This window comes from Lynx rufus, unplaced genomic scaffold (assembly GCF_022079265.1).
Source record: "Lynx rufus isolate CCGP_SWC_20201006 ecotype Redwood Valley unplaced genomic scaffold, mLynRuf1.p SCAF_1, whole genome shotgun sequence".
NCBI lineage: Eukaryota > Metazoa > Chordata > Mammalia > Carnivora > Felidae > Lynx > Lynx rufus.
Window position 1 is genome coordinate 195,379,878 of NW_025814823.1, and position 19,685 is coordinate 195,399,562.

General features: G+C 40.5%; 1 protein-coding gene across 4 annotated transcripts in view; it reads right to left on the reverse strand.

Moving 5' to 3' along the window:
- Positions 1-12,558: 12,558 nt before the first annotated feature.
- G3BP1 (G3BP stress granule assembly factor 1) overlaps positions 12,559-19,685 on the reverse strand; it is a 36,050-nt gene continuing 28,923 nt past the window's right edge. For all 4 annotated transcript variants that reach the window (XM_047092237.1, XM_047092238.1, XM_047092241.1 and 1 more), the window contains one exon: positions 12,559-19,661. In XM_047092237.1, coding sequence (XP_046948193.1) covers positions 19,455-19,661 — 207 coding nt within the window. In that variant the 3' untranslated portion in view covers positions 12,559-19,454. The remainder of the gene's footprint in view (positions 19,662-19,685) is intronic.

A 19,685-nucleotide genomic window follows, 5' to 3' on the forward strand; every position in this document is an offset into this window, starting at 1 on the left:
CTGCCACCCAGAAATGGCTGCCATGGTTTCTCATTATATTGCCAATATGCAATCTTTTTTATGGTGACAAAAAAAAAAGTAATAATCTCAAGAAATAATATGCAGATAGACTGAGTATAAACCGATGCACTTTTTTCAAATGTCTATTTTTTTGGAGAGTCTCTTTGGAATTGCAAGTGGGTATATATTTGGGAAGGTGGGGTCAGTGGGATGAAATGGACTTCTTACAGAGTGGTTCTACAGAGTGAAGTTTTAAGAGGTGAAAGGGTAGTAATGAGGCTGCCACAGCTGAGATATATACGGGTGGAAAGAGATGGTATGTTCAGAAAGTCTGTTCATTATATTTTGACATTTCCTATGCCACAACGAATGTGGGAAGCATGGGGAGATGAGCCCATTATATTTTTATAAGTCTTTTGTTTGTTTTCCTTTTTGGTGCTTTGCTTAGCTTTAACATTTAGGCAAGTTAGACAAATATTTCTTTCCCTCTAACTCTGATGTGCCAGAACTATCCCAGGTTGGCTAGGGCACTCCAGGAAAAAAAAAAAGGAGAGGGATTAGGAAATGAATTGTGAAGGGTGGGGGACCCTGCTGAAGGACACAGAGGCTCACAGTTGGGAAGTCTGCAATGTGGACCATGGGATTAAAGACGGGAGTTGCCTCCAGTAGCCTCTGTCCTCTCTCCCAACAACGCCACGCCTGTAATGATGGCACGACTCTCTGGGGCATGCTTCCCGCTGTGGCCTGTGACCAGGGTCCTGGGGTACATTTCTTCCTTTGCACTTCAGTGTCTTGGCTTTGAATCAAAGTAGCGGTAGATGGTGGGACACAGTGGCCAATCCGTTTGCCCTGAGGCTTGGGGTTTTACATATGTCTTTCAAGTATCCCCAGTGTGGGGCAGGAGAGAGGGGAGACGTTGGGAGCCTAACTCTTCCCTAAAGCCCCTTCTTCCGGAGAAACTTCTCCCATTTCCTGTGGCACAATTGCTAATACCTCTAGAAGCCCTCCCCGCCCCCCCCCCCACCCCAGAAAAGCAAGTCAAGACAATGATCTAAGGTGTTTAGGTAAAGAAAATGCACTAAGCAGCCAAAAAAGGATCTGGCTTTGAGGCTTGAATGATCAAACTGTTTACATCCAGGTTCAAGGTTTGTAAGTCATTGCCTTCCTTTCTCTTGGCTGTGTAGACCAGGAAGTTAAATTGTATTCTAGCCTTGGATGATGTGGGATGGAACCCGGCTCCTGAGGGATGGGAGCCATGTGGGTAGGAATCTCTCTTCTAAGACTATCCTGCTATCCTTTTCCCAACCACAAACTGTCTAAAGGAGGAAAAGGGAACCAGAGGGATTTGAACAAGTACAACCAGTTCAAGACTGGAATATCAGTGTTTGAACTACTATCGGCACTATGTTCACTTTATTTAAGGGAGGGAATCCTCAGCCCTGCAGTGATGCGTGAGTCGCTGGAGAGGCTATTTGCCCCTTTTACTAGCATTTTACTCACTTTATTTAAGGGGAAAATCATTTTTTTCATAAGAAAAAATTTAAGAAGCCCTTTTCCCTAGTTCGCTCATGACGGGACTAAATTCAGAACGTCTTGAAGTCTAGGTGATCGGGCAGCGAAGGCATCAGGCCTCTATCAGGGACTGAAGACAGTATCAATTGTTCCAAGGCATTCTGCCTCTGCTTGAATGGCAATATCTACAGATTTCAAACTGGGCTCCTTGTATGAGGTGTCTGGAATCTCTCCGAAACAAAGACATCACTGGGCTGTTTGCCCAACCTCTGCTGGGTCCTTGAACTTCTGCCACCATATTCAACCAGTGGCCCCACTGGGAATGGCCAGGTCTAGCTGACAAGATCTAGCAGACAATAGAATCATCCTTTTGAGACACAGAGGGGGAATGTCGCTGAAATCTTCTCTCCGACTGTTCCAAATTTGGTATCCCTCATAGAGAATAAATGTGAGTGAATGCATTACAGCAGTGAAAGGAAGAACCTGAATTTTAGTCCTAGCACTAATATGTTGGGGAAACTTGGATAAATGCTTTAGCTTTAGTTCCTCTACAAACACAGTGGGGAAAGGGGCATAAACCTCTAACCCCTTCTAGCTCTAACTGTTCTGTGTGCTTGAACCAATCTATGGGAGGTTTACACAACGAAAGGCTTAATGCCGCTTTTATTTCCAAACCCTCTCAATAGATCTAAATCCTCATGGCCTTTCTTTGGGAAATTTGTGGAATCGTTTTTCCTTTCGCTCCACTTTATCAAAGATGAGCAGTGGCGGGAAAAGAACATCCATCATTGTAAAGTCAAAAATACCATCATGAATTAGAATGGAGCATGCTCAAAGAGAAGGCATTGTCATTAATGTATAATGTAGTGAGGATTTAGCAATAAACTACATGGATTTCATCATTATAAAAAAATCAAACTAGATAATTTAAGCCAAAAACGTTTTGTAGGTGGCTCCAAGAAATAGGACAATACTTTCTCAATTTCCTCTTCAGTCTGTACACAGAGGATATCATACCTTGGGACTACATACACCAAATGCTATGGTAGGGAGAAAACTGACTAAGGTACAATGGGTGGCTTACTGGTCTTTCAACCGCTACATGGTTAGACCAGTATTTATGCATGGAGGTAGAACTAGACAGGGCATAGAGCGGATGGTGATTTCCCGCACCTCCAAAACTGCAGCTATTCCTAGGAATCCAATTTGAAAAATATCAATTAAGCAGACAGATAATGCCAATAACTTCTCACCTTAGTCTACAACTTACCTTGATTAGTTTCAAGAGCAGCCAAAAGAAATGGCTCATCTCTGCCAACCTCTGGTCTTTTCAAACTTTCAAGAGTCCGTGCTGGGCTAAGGCTATAGAGAGTAACCCAAGCGCAGGAGTGAATATAAAGATGTGGTAGGGTGTGTGTGTGTGTGTGTGCGTGAGAGAGGGAGAGAGACAGAGAGAGAGAAAGAGAGAGAGAGAGAGAGATAAAAGACAGTCATTTAATCCAGATTATTTCTTCTTCTAAACTGTCAATACATAAGAAATGTATCCCTCTAAGAAGCCTATCAATATTTTTCATAGACTATGTTTTCATACTAGGGAGAAAACAAATGAATATGACAGGAGTTGGTTACTTTCCTTCAAAGTACACATTTTTATGGGCATCATTAAAAAGAGATTGTGTTTTGTGAGCCTCCATGATATTAGATTGCAGAGCAGATTAGTGTCCCAGCTAAGCTGTTACCATCACTGATAAATCAGTCTTTTGTGAAAATTACATTCCTTAGTTAATTGCAACACACTGAAATTGAAGGGAGCCATCCTTCTGTCTGCAGCAACTGCCTCCTTAGTAGAAGAAGCTCGTAGGCAAAGGGCTTGGTGGTGGTACCATTTGTGTCAGCTGGAGGACTGGGGTCGAGAGCTGAGGTCTACTTGTCCCCATTCTGGCTGGAATCCCGGCCCGGGGACAATGAATACCACTCTGGAAGCTATCGGGTTTATTCAAAAACAAGTACCTTCTGCACATTCTGCCTGCCCTCTGCCCCAACTCTGAAGAGGTGGGCAAGATGGGGTTTTCTCTACAGGCTAGGTTTCCCAGATTGACTAGAAAGCTTGCATTGAGGGGCTGGTAAGATCTGCTGAGGAAGGCTGAATGGCCCTCTACCCTCCAAGATAAAGCATCCTTAATTCAGGAACCGGTGACACCAAAACAAGCTTACTATAAACAAGCAAGTAGAAACCATGTTCTTAAAATATAATTTATCTTTTTTTCCTCCACTAAGCCCTTTCTCTGAGAAACCAGCTTCAGACATTTGAATTGAGAACCCTTCTGTTTTCCTGTAGCTCTACAAAGCCAGAAATAGGAGCTCACGCTGACCAAAGGAAGGATTAAAAGAAACGTGCCTTGTTTTGTTTGAGCTGGCTTGCCCAACGACTTGTATCTGTGTAAGGAACAGTACATGTTGGAAAGGCTTTGGTTTCACAGTATCCTGAAATCCCAATGAATAAGGAATATCGTTAGATAGGTTGAAATTCAAATAAAGAACTTGGAAAAATCCTGAAATGCTGCCGTCCCCACCTAAGTAATCTAGAGTCTTGGGGGCCCAGACTAGATGATGCCACTACCAAATTATTATCCCGTTGCTTCCTTTGGGATTTCTCAAGCTGTAAAGACAGCAACGGCAGGAGACAGGTTTGTTCATACGTGGGTGCTATTACATGCTGTTTTGATGGAGCTGTGTGGTTATTTAAAGCAATAATTAAGGTGCTTTATCATTCTTTAGAAAAGCAAAATGAGTTCCGAAGTAGATATTATTGCCCAATAATTTCTAGGATCATTAAGGCTTCTTCAGTTAGCATCCGGACCATTACTTCTCCCTCTCGCACTCTCTCTCTGCCTCCTCCCACAGCCTCCCTGTCAGCATCTCCTCTGCTTCATCATCTGTGCCTCTCATTTGGTGAAACCAAACTCTTCTAGAAGATGCTGGTTTATTTCTGAGGGGGTGGGGGGTGGGGAGGACTAGAATGGACGTAGCAGCTCCTGTCTCGTTTGTTTTAAGGCTGCGATTTCTATTCTTCCTCTTCCCTGTGCGTTTTGAAATTTCACTGCTCTGGAAAATTTCCATTGGAACATTGGGTCGAGAAGTCAGAGTCTAGAGAATGGCGAGCCAAAAATATACCCAGTGATGAAAATTATGTTCTACATAAGGCCATTAACCGGCTACAGAGCAGCACCAGGTAACTGATGTGGGGAGGAAAGACATTTGCTGGATGCACATGGATGCAAAGACAGTGGGTCTCCCGTTCCCACACTTGCCCTGCTCCACGCTTCCCTGCGTTGCCTTGTGTCTGGCTTGCCTTTCTTCAGATTCCACTGTTTTCTTAAGCAACTTCAGAAACCCTGTACCCTCTTTAAACACACCTGCCTTCTGAGGCGGACAGAGGCCGGTAGGAAGTGGGTCCTTGTTCTGGCATCACCTCAGGCTCACCATGGAAACTGCAGGTAAGCTACTTCATCTTTCTAGGCCTGCTCACTACCCTGTAAAAAGAGGGAGTTGAAGGAGATTGCTCAAAGGCAAACCCTGGATACTTTCATGGGTTAAAGAAAAGAAGAAAGGGTATACCATGTGTTAGAGAAGATTTCATTATTCCCCCCTTTTCGGTCAGGCTTGGAATCCCATCCCAGGCCTTTTGGTGGACAGGTGGGGAGAGGTTAAGAAAGAGGAGAGTCTTGGCCCTCAAGGAGGTTGCAATCTTAGTTTTTTGGTGGCTCGTTGTGGTGGTGGTTGTTGTTTGCCACGAAAGTGAAGGTATTTCACGGCACTGATGGACTTGCCTCTAAGACTGGCTTCTCACCGGAGAATCCCATCAAATGCCAGGACAACATTCTACTCTGGTATTTTAGCATGTGTGTCCTATGAAGGCTGTAACCCATTTCCCATGGCAGGTGAGCTCTGTCCGCCAGAGCCTCTGGAAGAATCAAAGAGAAACACAATCAGAGCAGAACTCGTGAAATACCCCAAGGGAAATACTGCAATGACTCCAAGTCCCCTCTCAGCCTGTTCCCCGCACACACAATTTAATCATAACGAGAAACTTCCAGCAAGATTTAAGAATATTTTCCCATTTGTACATTATGCTAGCCGCAGTTACAGGCAGAAAAAAGTGGGATTGTTCCAGGCCACTAGAGACATTCATCTAAATTCATACCATTAGCTAGGCTACCCTAACAAAAAAATAAAAAATATTACAGCAGGTGTGGCTGAAGTTGGGCGAGCTCACTGCACATCCTCCCCGCCCCCCCCCCCCCGCCAAACAAAACCTCACCCTGGCAATGATGTTTCTGAAATTGCTTCCACACTCCCATAGCTCCAACAAACACTGCTTATAATCAGAAAACACTGCCCCTATCTTTCCCAGCAAGGACATATTTATGCTTTCTATCAGTGGAATCACTTCAAAACATTTATAGGTTGACATTATAACAAATGATCTCTACTCTGTCTTCATCTGGCCCTGGAATTAATGGGAATATTGCAGACTGAAACGTTTTCCTTGTTCCCAAGGTTGAGTTAACAGGCTTTTTAAAAAAGATAATTTTAGATTTCCCATAATAAAATAGAAACCATATGGTAACCCAATCACTTCCTACCCTTGGCCCCCATCACCATATAGCCACTTCCTTCTTTGCCCCTGAAAGACTCAAATAAGGGATTTTAAAAGACCTCTAAAATGGAAGTGTGATAGCACAAATACAGGGAAATGGTAATTGTATAGTCTAGGTGGTTAATATATAGTCCCTATAAAATTCTTACATGTTTTCCCCTCCGACCCTCAGTTTTCCTATCTGTACAACAGGAGTACTGAATTTCCCACTCTTCATCTTACCCTCTCAGTTTTCCTCTCTATACCCATTTGTGATTTTCTAGTGCAGGGGAAAGGGTACTCGCTTCCAAGAAGGCTGAGATGCCAACTACCACAGGCACCTGATCTTGAGCAAGACCATTCTCTCTCTGACCCTCAGCTCCTTTATGTATTTGGAGACAATAATGCCCCCCTCACACGTCCATCTTCTAGATAAAATGAGATAGTACACATTAACTCCACCCCCACTGTAAACAATGTAAAGCACTGTCACTATCTCCGTCTCTCCCAAATTCCTGTTTCTTCCTCTTTGCCAGAAGAGGCCAGCCAAGAGCTTCCTTTTAGAATTGAAGCTGGCTCCCAAAAGGCCAAATCCACCTGCCCTAACAGAGCAGCCTATGACCCTTCCAGACTGGCCCCTCTGTGCTTCCTCTAGCTTATACACCCACTGAAGGGACCTACACTCTAGTGCTGATCTCACTTATCAAGAATCTGCATCCCTTTTGCCCAAGTATCATTTGAATATTACCTAAATAGAAAGCACACCATAGCTCTGCAAATAGCTGTCACTCATGTAAACTAGTAAGATTGAATGAACCCTGCAAATCCCAATACTGCTACTGAGCACCTACTCTAGGTCAGTCTCTTTAAATTACATGATCTAGTTTCAGCGATGGCCCTGATCTTCTCAATTTGTACATGAGGAAACCGAGGCTTGGAAAGTTTATCATATTAGCCCAAGTCAAAGTCTTGCCAAAGTTTGGACCTGATTCTATAGACAACAGGAAGCTAAGTTTTGGAAACAGGCATGATGTGTTTACCTCTTCCACTTACCTGTTTTTGACCTTCAAGAAATTATTTTGCCTTATTGATGACCTTAGTCCCCACCACCCCTCCCCATAAAACACTCTATCTTCCCAAATTATTGAATATAAAATCAAGACATTGATGTGGTAACTTACTTTGTCATTAAAAAAAAAAAGTATACAGGTGTTTATTAGTTCATTTTAACTTAAATGAATCTTATAACTGCTGCTAAAAAAGTATGGACCCTTTTACTTTGGTAACATTCTACTACACAAAAATTTAAGCTCCTGTAACGTGTTGAATGCCAAGGAATACTACCTTTACTAGGCTAGAAATCAAACATCTTGATTAAGAACCAACCAGACAATCCTTGGCCACCTTCTTTTCAGAACTTGGGTAGAAACAATATAAATCTATCAGCCCACCTTAAGAGGTTGAGAGTCTACTAATCAATCCAGTTTGGGGCATATGAGGGATTTAGACTTCATATGGTACCATTTTCTGGGTATAGCATTGTGGAATAGAATAAAATGAGTAAGCACCAAGGCAGGGTGGGAATATATGACATTTGGAAGAGAGTGAAAACACCCTCGTTTGTAGTCCTGCATGAGAGACCACTTGTGTGCTGGAATGGACTGGATTTGGCCAGCATCGAGTTAAGGACTAGACTTATTCTGGAAGTCTTTCCTAAGTCTAGAATCCCTCTAAAATATTCACTCAACTAAGAGCCTACTACAAACATTGCCAAGGCATAGGAACGAAAGGTAAACACCATCCCTAACTACAGAACTTACAATTCAGAGCAGTGAGATGTGATATGGATATGAATACATAATTTTCAAAGGATGATATGGTGACGAAGGAGGCAGAGACAGAATTCAGAGAAATGGTACCTCACAGGGACAGTCCAAGGTCTCCTGGAGAACAGAACATTTGAGCTCAGACTCTAAAGCAAAAGAATATTTTCCACAGCAGTTTACTAACTGGATTTATGTAATTGTGGTCTCATCCACCTTTCAAAGGGTTAACACAGGTAACCATTTCCTCCAGGCAGGTATTCAGGTAAAGTGGGAGCATCTCTCCATATGAGATACCATTGCAACAAATGTATTAAAAATGGCAGGCTGACCAATGTCCCAGTCAAGGAGGGCCTCCTAATGGTCCTTTACCCCCATCCAGGCTCTGGAAATAAAGTGTGACAATGGAATTACAGGGAAATACATGAACATACCCTGCCCCCCGCCCCCCTACCCCCCCCCCCCCACACACACACAAAGTACTCTTAGAAGCCACAGTTTGTCTCCAAGTCCTTTTGTTCCTGACTTAAGAATCCCCTGGGTGATGTGTAGGAATTAGCCAGACCAGTTCATGGGACAAGGCCTCTGCTTACATTTCCTAGGTTGCACTTGCGTCATCCACATCTCTTCAGTTGTATCCAGAAGCTTGGGCTTTGGCATAACAGAACCATGAGCTATAGGGCAGTGATGCCAGGAATGTCTTAGTGCTCTGCGGACTAGGACAGCTCCCTCTGTGCAGCTCTGAATGCTGGTGAGGATAGGAACATTCTGAATGGACCCTAGTGACATCAAGTCAGATTCAGCGGGTGTGCAGGCCAACTGCAACAGACTTGCCTTTAGATGATTTTTTGCAATGTCCCAGCCTGGAGGAAGCAGTTCAGCCTTTCAAAGTTTGAGTTACACATGGAAGGTCAGGGAACAGGTCTCAAAAACTGTCAGTCAGGACTAGGAAATGTACGCTCTTTCACTTTTCTATCAGCTTTGTTTTTAACCTCCCTTGCATTTGCCTGTCATCCATCCACCTGTTTATTAAATCTATTATGGCAAGGGCAGTGTACCTTGAGAGCAGGGCATCAGAATGAACTACGGCCCCTTTTCTTACAATATAGGAGGGGATGCTACAAGTGCCAAAATAATCACTAATGTGGAATGCAGAAAATATGTTAACGGAGAAAGGAGGGTGCCGCAGAGCAGGCAGAGAATAAACCATAAAATGTTTCCAGGCTTACAGGCCATTTGAACAGTGGTACCTTAAAGATGAGATTTTGACGGATGGGGAGAATCTTTCAGCAAAAGGAACAACATGAGTAAAAATATGGAGGTAAAAACCAAAGGGCATATACGAGGTATAGCGATTATCTGTTTGGCTGAAGTGTAATGAATGGAGACATGTTTGGAAAGATGATTTGGAGTATATCATAACCACCTTAAATATAGAATAAGGGATCGGGACTCTTGAGTATGGCAATTCTCAAAGACCAATCAATAAGGTATTCATTCCTTCATGGGCAGAACAGCTCATTCTGTCTCCTTTCCATTAGCTGACATTTCCAGCCTAAGTCAGATTTTCCTGTACTTATTTCGGGAGAACTTACCTTTTCCTCCATCTCAGAAGCAGTTATTGTACCCACTAGAAATCCACATCTTCAAGGGCATCAATTCAACCCAACAAGTATTAAGCATTTAGTTGTGCTGGGTAGGCACTAGAAGGGGGATAACAAAGGTATAGTAAAGTCATGGTTCTACAATGAGCTCACTATTCTACAGTGATTCTGAAAAAGTTACTTAATCCAGTGCAGATATTTCTAAAGGAGTGCTTGTGGTCCAAATATTATAACCTTTATGTTGGTCTGAAATATTAAAGAGCTGACCTAGAAGGAAAATATAGTCTAGCGTATCCTTTTTATTCTCAGCTGCACCTGAAATGACTTCTAACCTGGAGAGCACTTCTCTATTCAAACCATGAGATCACGTCCATAAAGAAAAAAGGGTATAGAGGTGGGGAAAGCCAAATATGAACAGAAAGAAAAAAAAAAAAAAAGTAACTGGTTTTTAATCAAGTCATTGCTACGGGAAGTATGCAAAAAGAATAGTTTGTGGGATTTTTTTTTTTTCAGAACAATTTTTCTTAGGCAAATTCATTAGAAAAAATATTGTGGGCAAATAGATTAGTATAACCTACCCTAGTAAATCAAAGACTACCCTCTAAGTCTTCAAAAGTATTACTATCAAGTAAGTAGTTTGCTAAACTAAATTTTTTCCACATTAGGTGTATTTCTACCTCATTTAAAAGTGTATCATGCTCAACATGCCTGAATGGTATGTAAAAAGCTGAAACATTGATGTTCCCACAATTAATCTCAGAACATTTAAAATTCATATTATTTCATACTTTCACGGTTCAACCTTCCAATACTTAATCCATTATTCTCAGCACTAATGGTAGTTAAAGTGAGATGAGTGAATTAAACCCCAATGGGTGCATCTTGCTTAATTAGTCTATTGAATACAGATAAAATGCCTACCTGAAGAAAAAAAAAAAAAAAGGCTAAACAGCCAAGTTTTACTTTCAAGACAAATACACCAGGTACCTCAGCAGCCTCCAAGTAAGTTTTAAAAACTGGACACGATACAGGTCTTCAACTGCTGTAATTAGACCTGAAATGTACAAAATGAACCACAAAGTGACCAAGACAAGACGCTTAATACTTTTAAGCCCTCTAGGTAAGAGTGACAAAGGATGTCCATGTCTCAGTGTGTAGGTCGGCATCATAACTGACCAGTTGGCTAAAATCACTTTGTCTAGAACTGATGCAAAGTATCAGTTGGAAATTGCTAGCATTTTCAGTCAGGAGCAGTTGAGGCATGATTGGGAAGAACAGTGAGGGCTTACTTTCTAAGTGTGCAAACATACTCCAGTGCTTCCAAATCACAATTCTTTGGTCTTCTCCCAAGACAAGCCATTTCCAGACACCTCAAACTCGACTGGCCCAGGGAACCCATGGGAGGAGACCCAATTACCTTGCAGCCATAATTGTTGTAAACATGCTGGAGCCATAGTTGGAAAATGGTCTACAGAGAAACGGGGACAAACAGGACCACTAGGGATTTTCAATTCATAGCTACGTCAACATTAATGAAAAAGCAGTATTAGATTGATTGAAAACATTCCACGGGACTTATTATCAAATAAAGGCTCAGTCACTGGGGAAAAGCATATTTTATTGACATAATTTATCTTAGACTTAGTAACTTTAACTCAAGATTCATCCACCAAGGTGGGCCAGTTTCTGCCAATAGAACCAGAGTGCGCACTCTCGAGAGTCTCACCCCAACCTTGCCAAAGCAAAGGACTTCTGCCTAACTGGAAGTCATCTCCAAAGGACTTGCCCTTATATTTTCCCCATTTCACGCACTTAAGATATTTGCACAACAGATGTACCCTTTGTCTTAAAAGTTGCCTGATTTGATGTTTAGACAGAAGAGCAAACCCCATGTTATTCTTCTGCAAGTGATTTTGCATTTCCTTTTTTTTTTTTTTTTTTTTCCAAAAAGGTAGCTACCGACTTACGGATGTCACGACATACAGGGGATAAAAGCGTTAACTTGCAACAGGTCCAGGGTATGTTACCTTGACACCTCACAATTTGGTTCATTACACTTTAACTACTCAAAGTTATTTTAACCCCAAAGAACAGACAGGCACCGTGTATTTCTTCAGGTCACAATGCCAACACTGGCTGTGGAGTTTGATACAGGTAAGATGACTACAACTTACAATTCTGACTGTGATTCCAATACTTTTGGGAGATGTAAAATATGCTGGGCTGGGCAGTGTGAGTTAGTTAAGCTACAAAGTGCTTCATCACCCATAATGGAATTGGTTCAAGATGATTCATACTTCCACGTAAGACTACAAAAGTCACAAGCCCACATAAAAGCAACTGACAGCCAAAGTAGAAGAGATTTCAGGAGCCTGGGGGCATCTTAAACAATTAATTGGCCTGGAAAATTGGGTCAGAATTACTCACAAAGCTCCTCATCCTTTCCCAGAAGAAAATGTGATAGTATGTCTTTTATATGGAAATTTCTTTGTATATATGTATAAACTTGGTATGGCCTTAATGCTGCAGTTAAGGATTTGTCTGGCTACCACCTTAAGCAGCGTGTTAAGCAATCGCTTCCTTAATGTAACATTTTTACTTCTTACTGGACTCTTAACCTGAAACAACCAATTCCCTTTTGCCCCTTACTCTTCGCCCTTTTTTGCATGGAATCATAAAAGTTATGGCAGTTATTTTTTGGCTTATAAAAAAATCTATTTCTGCAGTTTGAAGATGTAATGTAAAATTTCTGTGATACATGTATATAAAAATATATTTATTGAACCATCCATATACACATATCCACGCTGATTCCAATGGAAAAAAATTAAAGTTTTCTGAAATTTTCTCTGTGGTCAACTCATAGTTGTCACTATTTAACCAACTTTATCTGTGAAAAAACTTTTGAAGTACTGTGATTATCCCAGAGAGGAACCTACATATAATCTAGAAAACATCATTTCACTAAGACAAGGCTGTGTGTTGTTCATTCAAGAAACATTTATTGATAGGTACTACGGGAGATACAAAGATGACTCCAACACAGACCCTGCCCGTAAGGAGCTTACAGTCTAGTAGGGGAGACAGAACACATCCACGGGATACATGGTCAGAGCTACGTTTCAGTAAGATGAATCTAATATTGTGTATAAGGTAGGCTGGGGGTAAGAACAGGTAAAGGAAGCTGAGAGGCCACTGAAATCATCTAAGTGGGGAGGAAAGAGGTGTGAAAGCCTTGAGGTAGCACTGACAGGACTTAGCTAGAATGAGAAAAAAAAGCAGAGGACTTAGACTTCTGGCATGGGTGAGGACACAGAGAGAACAATGGACTAGGTCTGGGAAAAGAAATGAAAGTTGGCACATAAAATTCTTCTGCACAGGAACAAAGTGTCTGGGATATACTGGGCACAATCAGAAAGAAATGGCTAATCACCCAGACCAAGGATGGAAGTACCTCTGAGTGTCCCCAGTGACTTCCTCCCTCCTGTGCCCACCCCTCAAAATTTCCCAACAATCCCCTCCACTATGAATTGTGATAGTGCCTAAAAATTTAAGTCCTATCTCTAGGCACGTCCTTACTTGTGAGAATAAAAAACAACAAATACATTAATTTATGCAACTCAATGAGTCCTCTTTTAAGGACTCTTTTCATGGAGGTCACTGTACCTTCTGGTGAAATACAGGGATAATGAACCAGTCCTTGTCCTCGAGGAGCTTATGGTCTAGTAAAGGAGGAGCTGATGGTAGTAAAACTCATACAGGTCATTCTAATTGTAGGTTGAAGGGTAAGTTATATGAGCGAGGCGAAAGGTTAAAAGTGCTCTATGAACACACATTTTTAAAAATGAAGGTTGGGACAGAATCTCACACAGGAAGGACGACGTAGGAGGGAAGGAGATGAGAATGAATTTGCTCCCCACTTCAAATTCTGGCCAAACCAGACCCCAAAAAAGGGGTTCCTCACTCCTGTTGCAAATCTTTTCTCTTAGGGAAAAGGAAAATGGTCTTGAACTGGGTTTTGAAAAAAGCAATTTCGATGGCAAGAGCTTTGGGGACAGGGGGATGTGGATACAAATCTTATCTTCAGGGAAGAAAGAAGGCACTTGAAGCCACGAAAATCAGCAATGCCAGGCTTATTAGAAAAACCGTAAGTAGTTTAGCACGGCTGGCGCATCACCTCCATGAAGAATGGGAGAAATCACCGCAAAGGAAGATTAGGACCCTGACAGGTACGTGGCGTTGCCAGGCACTGAACAGGGTACATGCCTAAGACCAAATTGCTGCCCCTTAGGAGCTTACAGTTATAACATTACAAGGTGGGAAAAGCACCACAATGTACAGAACGCAAACTGCCGAAGGATTCAGGAGAAAATTACAGCTGAGTTTCAGCTATTAACATTAGGATACCCAATAGCTTTCTGACAGCTAGTAGTAAACCCATCCCTGAGGGGAGCACAAGGTAATAATGTCCTTAGACAACAGGCCCTGGTAGAAGTGGGCATTAAGACAGTTCGAAGAAAACTGAGAACAAGTGGGTATGAAAACTGAGCTACAGAAGCAACCGAGTATGCACATAAAATGTGGCTCCTTCCCTTTTCTCCCCACATCCTGACCTTTAACAGCTCTGGCTTCCTTCAGTGAACCTAGGGCAGAGTGGTGACCCTCAAGGTGATCCATGTTACTTCTACAAGCCAATGTAGGACTCTGCGCTGATAATCTATCCTCTGAGCCATTTAGCTTTTGAAAAATGAAGAGGTTGTACAAACTTTAGTCCTTTCCAGCACTAACATTCTATGATTCAGAGAATTCTAGGAGTCTCTCCTGTCTCTTATGGCAATAATCAGAATGGGAAGAAACACTTTAAATATTCTGATGTGTCTCACTTAAAATTATGTTTTTTTCGTACAAATCACAATGATCCTTATCCCACCAGCTAACTTCTACCTCCACCCATTCTTCATAAACTAACATCTAACTACATGAATTTATTTTCAACATGATGTGTTCTACGTAATCTACTTAAGCATGCACTGAATCTTCAGAGAAAGGAAGACCTGTTCTTCTCCGCTACTTCCGTATGCCAGCTTTTTGGTATAACGACTTCATTTAAAAGGGCAAAATCAGGGATAAGATATCATAAAAATTTCCTAAAACTATTTAAGAATTTAAACCAAATCCAAACTCAAACAGGTGATATCAAAGCTTGGGGAGAAAATCAGTAACCAAAGTAGTTAATTACATCATATAGTTGAAAGTGTTTATATCCAGATTAAACAAGATATAATCATCTCTAACTTACGACCAGAAATGTATGCAAACTTCCCATAAGCAGGTTTCTAAAAAGTAAATACTCGTTAAAGTAATTCAATAGTGAATTTTTGGTAAACATTTGCTTTTTTAAAAGACAAAGACACACCGGATGACTGCAAGTCCCTTATGAATCTGTGACACTGGCCACATTCCAAGGTACTCATATGGATTTCTGTAACTGGCCAGGTCACGTGGTCTATGGAAGTAACCGTGAAATTGATTTCCAATACTATTTTCCTCTCGTAGAGAGCTAAGAAAAGCTACCGGGTTCAAGTGGAAACTGGAGAAGCAGAGACCGTCCGAAGTTTTCAAAACAAGTCATATAATCAAAAAGTGAACAACTTTAATTCTAAGCCAAGACAGAAGTATAATCAAACCAAAGCTGGTTATGGACTTTTTTAGACCACTGCTAACCAACTTCTTACTTTTTATTCAGGTCATTATGAGACCGTTTCATGAAAACATTAGCAAAGCACATGAATTTCAGCATTATCCTGAAATAGCTACATAACCACTAAGAAGTAAATAAGTTTCAGCTCACATGTGCTACCATTTCTCCTTTAACATAGTCTCATAAGAGTTCACAAGCCCAACTATGGTCCCCAGAACCTCAGTATCACAGTACAAATCCTAAAACATATTACTATCTTAAAACCATAAATCCTTACTTATCTAGTGCCACATGGCCATTACTTGATCAGCAACTTCCCACACAAAATGTTGCTAAGTTTCTAAAACTCTAAAAACATTAGGGTTTCTAAAACATTTGTGGAAGACTATCTCTAACTGTTCACTGCCCATCCGTGGCATATTAGGCAGTTCACTAAAACCTCATATTCGAAGAAAAGTTGAAGTTGCTTTTTTAAAAAGGTTCATAACGACTGAACCAAAGGTCTTCTCTGTACGCAGTTCCTGCAGAGATTTCTCTTAAGTAGCACAAAAATAAAACTTCAATATAAAGTTATCTTTAGATCAGTAGATTTGACAAATGCAACCATATAGATTCTAACAAATTGCTTTCTATAAAGTGCCACGTTTTCCCACTAAATTATTAAACTCTACAAGGATTTTCAAATAAAAGGATGAAGAAAAGTATCCAAGGATGGCAGTTACAAGCACAAAACACAACTGCTATAAACCCACCTGGATTAAGGTACTACAAAATTATTGTTACCTTCCACATGTAGGTTCAAGGTTATACTACATGCATCAAAAATTCAGGTGAGAAAATAACCCAAGAACAAATCATGATTACTGTTACCACAGTCTATAAACCAAAGTAGCTCTACAAAATCAATGTTTCCTTATCTTGTTTACCTTAAAGGAAATGGAGAAGAGTAATGCTAACCTTTCTCTGAATGTTTTACAGACTCAGGTCTCTGTACTGTGGTAACGTATTATGGTCATGTCTTATTTAATATGTCACTCAAATGTAAAATAGGTAGGCATTAGGGTTCTAGAGAAAAAGCATCAGTTTTGGAGGCCAAGCTGCTTCCTGCTACTTGGATGACTTAGAGGCCTAGTCATTTAACTGCTCTACGTGATTTCTTCTTCATCTATTACTTTGGGAAAAATAGCACCTAATCCACAGGGTAATTGTGAAAATTAGTTTTCTAATCTGAAACTAAAGTGCAGTTCAACTAATACTGCGGTAAGTAACCTACCCATCCAAAGCCAAACAATGATTTTTGGGTTCTCCATTTCACTGCTCCCAGCAAAAGCTCACAAAGTTGACAACACAGGAATACAAGAGCAAAAGAAAACAATGTACTTTTGTAAGGCCCAAGATGTGCTTGCTTTCAAAAGGTCTTACAAGACTAAGACTCACTGACCCAAACTAATCTTACTTAACTAAAATACTCATGGGTAAAGGGTTTAAAGCTCAATAGAAAAGAACTGTACATTGGGGCATTCTTACAGATGAGAAAAGTACTTTAAAACCCGAAAAGCTTAAATTTGACGAGTTGGTGCTTGCCTAGAGACAATCTTGCCCTAACCTAGTTTCACTTTCTACCTGTGGGAATATATGTGTATCTAGGGTATCGTGCTTATTCTATTGGCAATAATGTAAACAATGATATTGGGATTCTTCATAGTGTTAACCATGATCCTAAATCTGATACATAAAGTCCAATGCTATTTAAAACGCCACAATCATCCCAATTCTGAGGACTTGAAATTACTAAAGCAAACCCTTCTCTTCCTAAACTTATGCAACAAGTTACAAAAAGCACCTAGCATATTACTACCTGTCCAAATGTTTCTTTAAACCCACACATGGGTAAAGGAAAAGTGAGATTATTAATTACCTGCAGATGTAATTCCTGAAAGAGATCTGTTTCATAATTCATTTAATTCATCTAAGGCTAGTTTTCAAATGAAGGAGTCTTCAAGTTGTCCTCATCCACCCCACCCTCCATCCTCCATGCATTATAGGGAATGAGGAATATCCATGATCTCAATGGGGGGGTTGCTTCATTTTTATGGAACATTTAGCGTTGTCAGCCCCACCCACTAAATGCCAGATGTGTGTGGTGTCTCTTCTCCCCTCCCCGCCAAATCTCGCCCATTTCCAAATGTCCTCTAGGAGGTATTAACAGCCCCAGTTGAGAATCACTGCATCCAGTTAGTGCCCTTAAACCATGGAGTAGGAAAAACACCTATTGTGAAATGTATGGTTTAGCATTTATTTGTGAAAAAGGATTTCTAGGTTATCCATAATTTATGACTTTACAGTTACTACAACTTAAAAATTTTTTTCAAAAATATCTCCAGCTAAGTTTTTTTCTTTCCACCACAGGCTTAATATAAGCTACAAAAGTACAAGCTGAATGTCTTCCAATTATCACTGGCCTGGCCCAAATGAAGTGGTTACCAAATAGTTATTTAAACTAACCCAAAAAACAGTCATGTGACTCAGTTATATAATTTTCTTTATGTGAAGGAGATGTTCCCAATTTTCAAATATTTGAGGTACTGAGGACCGATAATATCAAACTTCATTTTAGTTTAAGACTACACCCTTCAGCAAACCTAGAGTTTCCCAGTAACAACAAAACAAACATTCCTATACCTACTCATATACTGTCCTCAAACAGTCCAAAGGATTGAACACTGTTAAGAAAATAAATAAGTTAAATTTGACAACCTCGTTGCCCTTCAGATTAGTAGGACAAGTTACCACACAAAGGCTTGCTTCACAAATGTGCACACAAAATCTTCACCCACCTCACACCCAGCACTCAAGAAATTAACATACTATGTAAAACGAATATTAGTCTATATTGCCAGATTAATTTTTCTTCCAGAAATATTTTAATAAAAATTGGCCATTTCCAAGGAACACCCACTGCATGCCCATCAATAAAAGAGAACCATAACAAAATAGAAAATTTACCATATGCCTATGATTTAAGAAAAAAACTGGCAGACACTCAAGCACAAAGTCCAATATTAAAGTCATATTCCTTCTTACGGGCTATGATTAGGATTCTGAATAGATACCGAAATAAAATACAAATGCTGGACTATTTAGGTCAAAGGACCTCTAAAGAAGCATGTCTGTCCTCAAAGGCATTCCAGTTTGAGACTCAATTTAAGAATAAGGCATAAAACAAATGAACAGAAGACATACAAGGTGAAAGAGGGATTCTTCAATTCCCAACATACTCTACACCTGGTAAAACAAATCTAGACTTTTTTTTCTTTTTTATTTTTCTTTAAACAATTGCCAAGGCTGGAATCAAAGATAAATAGAAGGCACAACAGTTTTGCTCTGGGTTTTGTGTTCTTCGGATTTTGGGGTTTCTTTTTTTGTCGTTTTTTTGGTTTTTTTTTTTTTTTAAATACAAATTAAACATAAAAGACCCTACTTCAAAAGAAATCTAAATTAGTTGCATCCTAGACATTTAAAACCTATCTCACAAATTTAAATGATAAAAACAGTAGGTTTATAATTGTTTTGTGATCACATATCCAAAGGAAAAAAAAAACTCTACTAACACCTTTTATTCAGTTTTTAACCATACCAGCAAGAATCAAACTGTCAATTTTTCCAATGGCAATTTCTACACACCAGAAGGTAGTCATGACTCTCAAAGAAGAAACAATTTAGATTTTTCCTGCCTTCAAAATGTTTATCAAATCCTGTGTTTCTCACAGGCTTTTGAAACACATAGAAAATAAGAAATATTCCAATGAATGAAACATACCAAATGTCAGTAATAAGGTAAGACACATTCCTTTGGGGAAACGGCTGTTAAAAAAAATCCAGTCTGTATATGCAAAAGTAAAGCAAGGAAATTCAGTCTTTTTCTCTTCTTTAAAAATCTGTTTTTCCTAAAATATCATTCCACAAAATTGGAAGTGAAGGACTAAAAGGTGAGGAGAGGGAAGGGAGGGAGAGGGAGCACACATCATTAACACAAAAAGTAAAATTGTACAAACTTAAGCAGTTTATAATAGACTAGGGTCATACTCCAGGATACCAAACGCTGGTATAAGAAATTCACCATTCTGCAGGAGCTAGAAGATTTGTACTGCTGCGTGAAGATCAACGAGAGCAATTCACTGCCTTGGGGCAATTCCCCTTCCTACTCCAAATCCTGGTTTCTGCACCATGCCTCCACGGGGCGGGCCTCTCATTCCACCACCCAGCCCACCTCGAGGACCTCCAGGTCCCCTCAGGCGGTTATCTCGACGGTCCCCTTCCCTGGCAGCTCGAGTCTTCTTCTCTTCCACATTCAGACGAACCTCACCTCTGAACATGATGGGCTGCAGAAACAAAGGGGAGCAGAC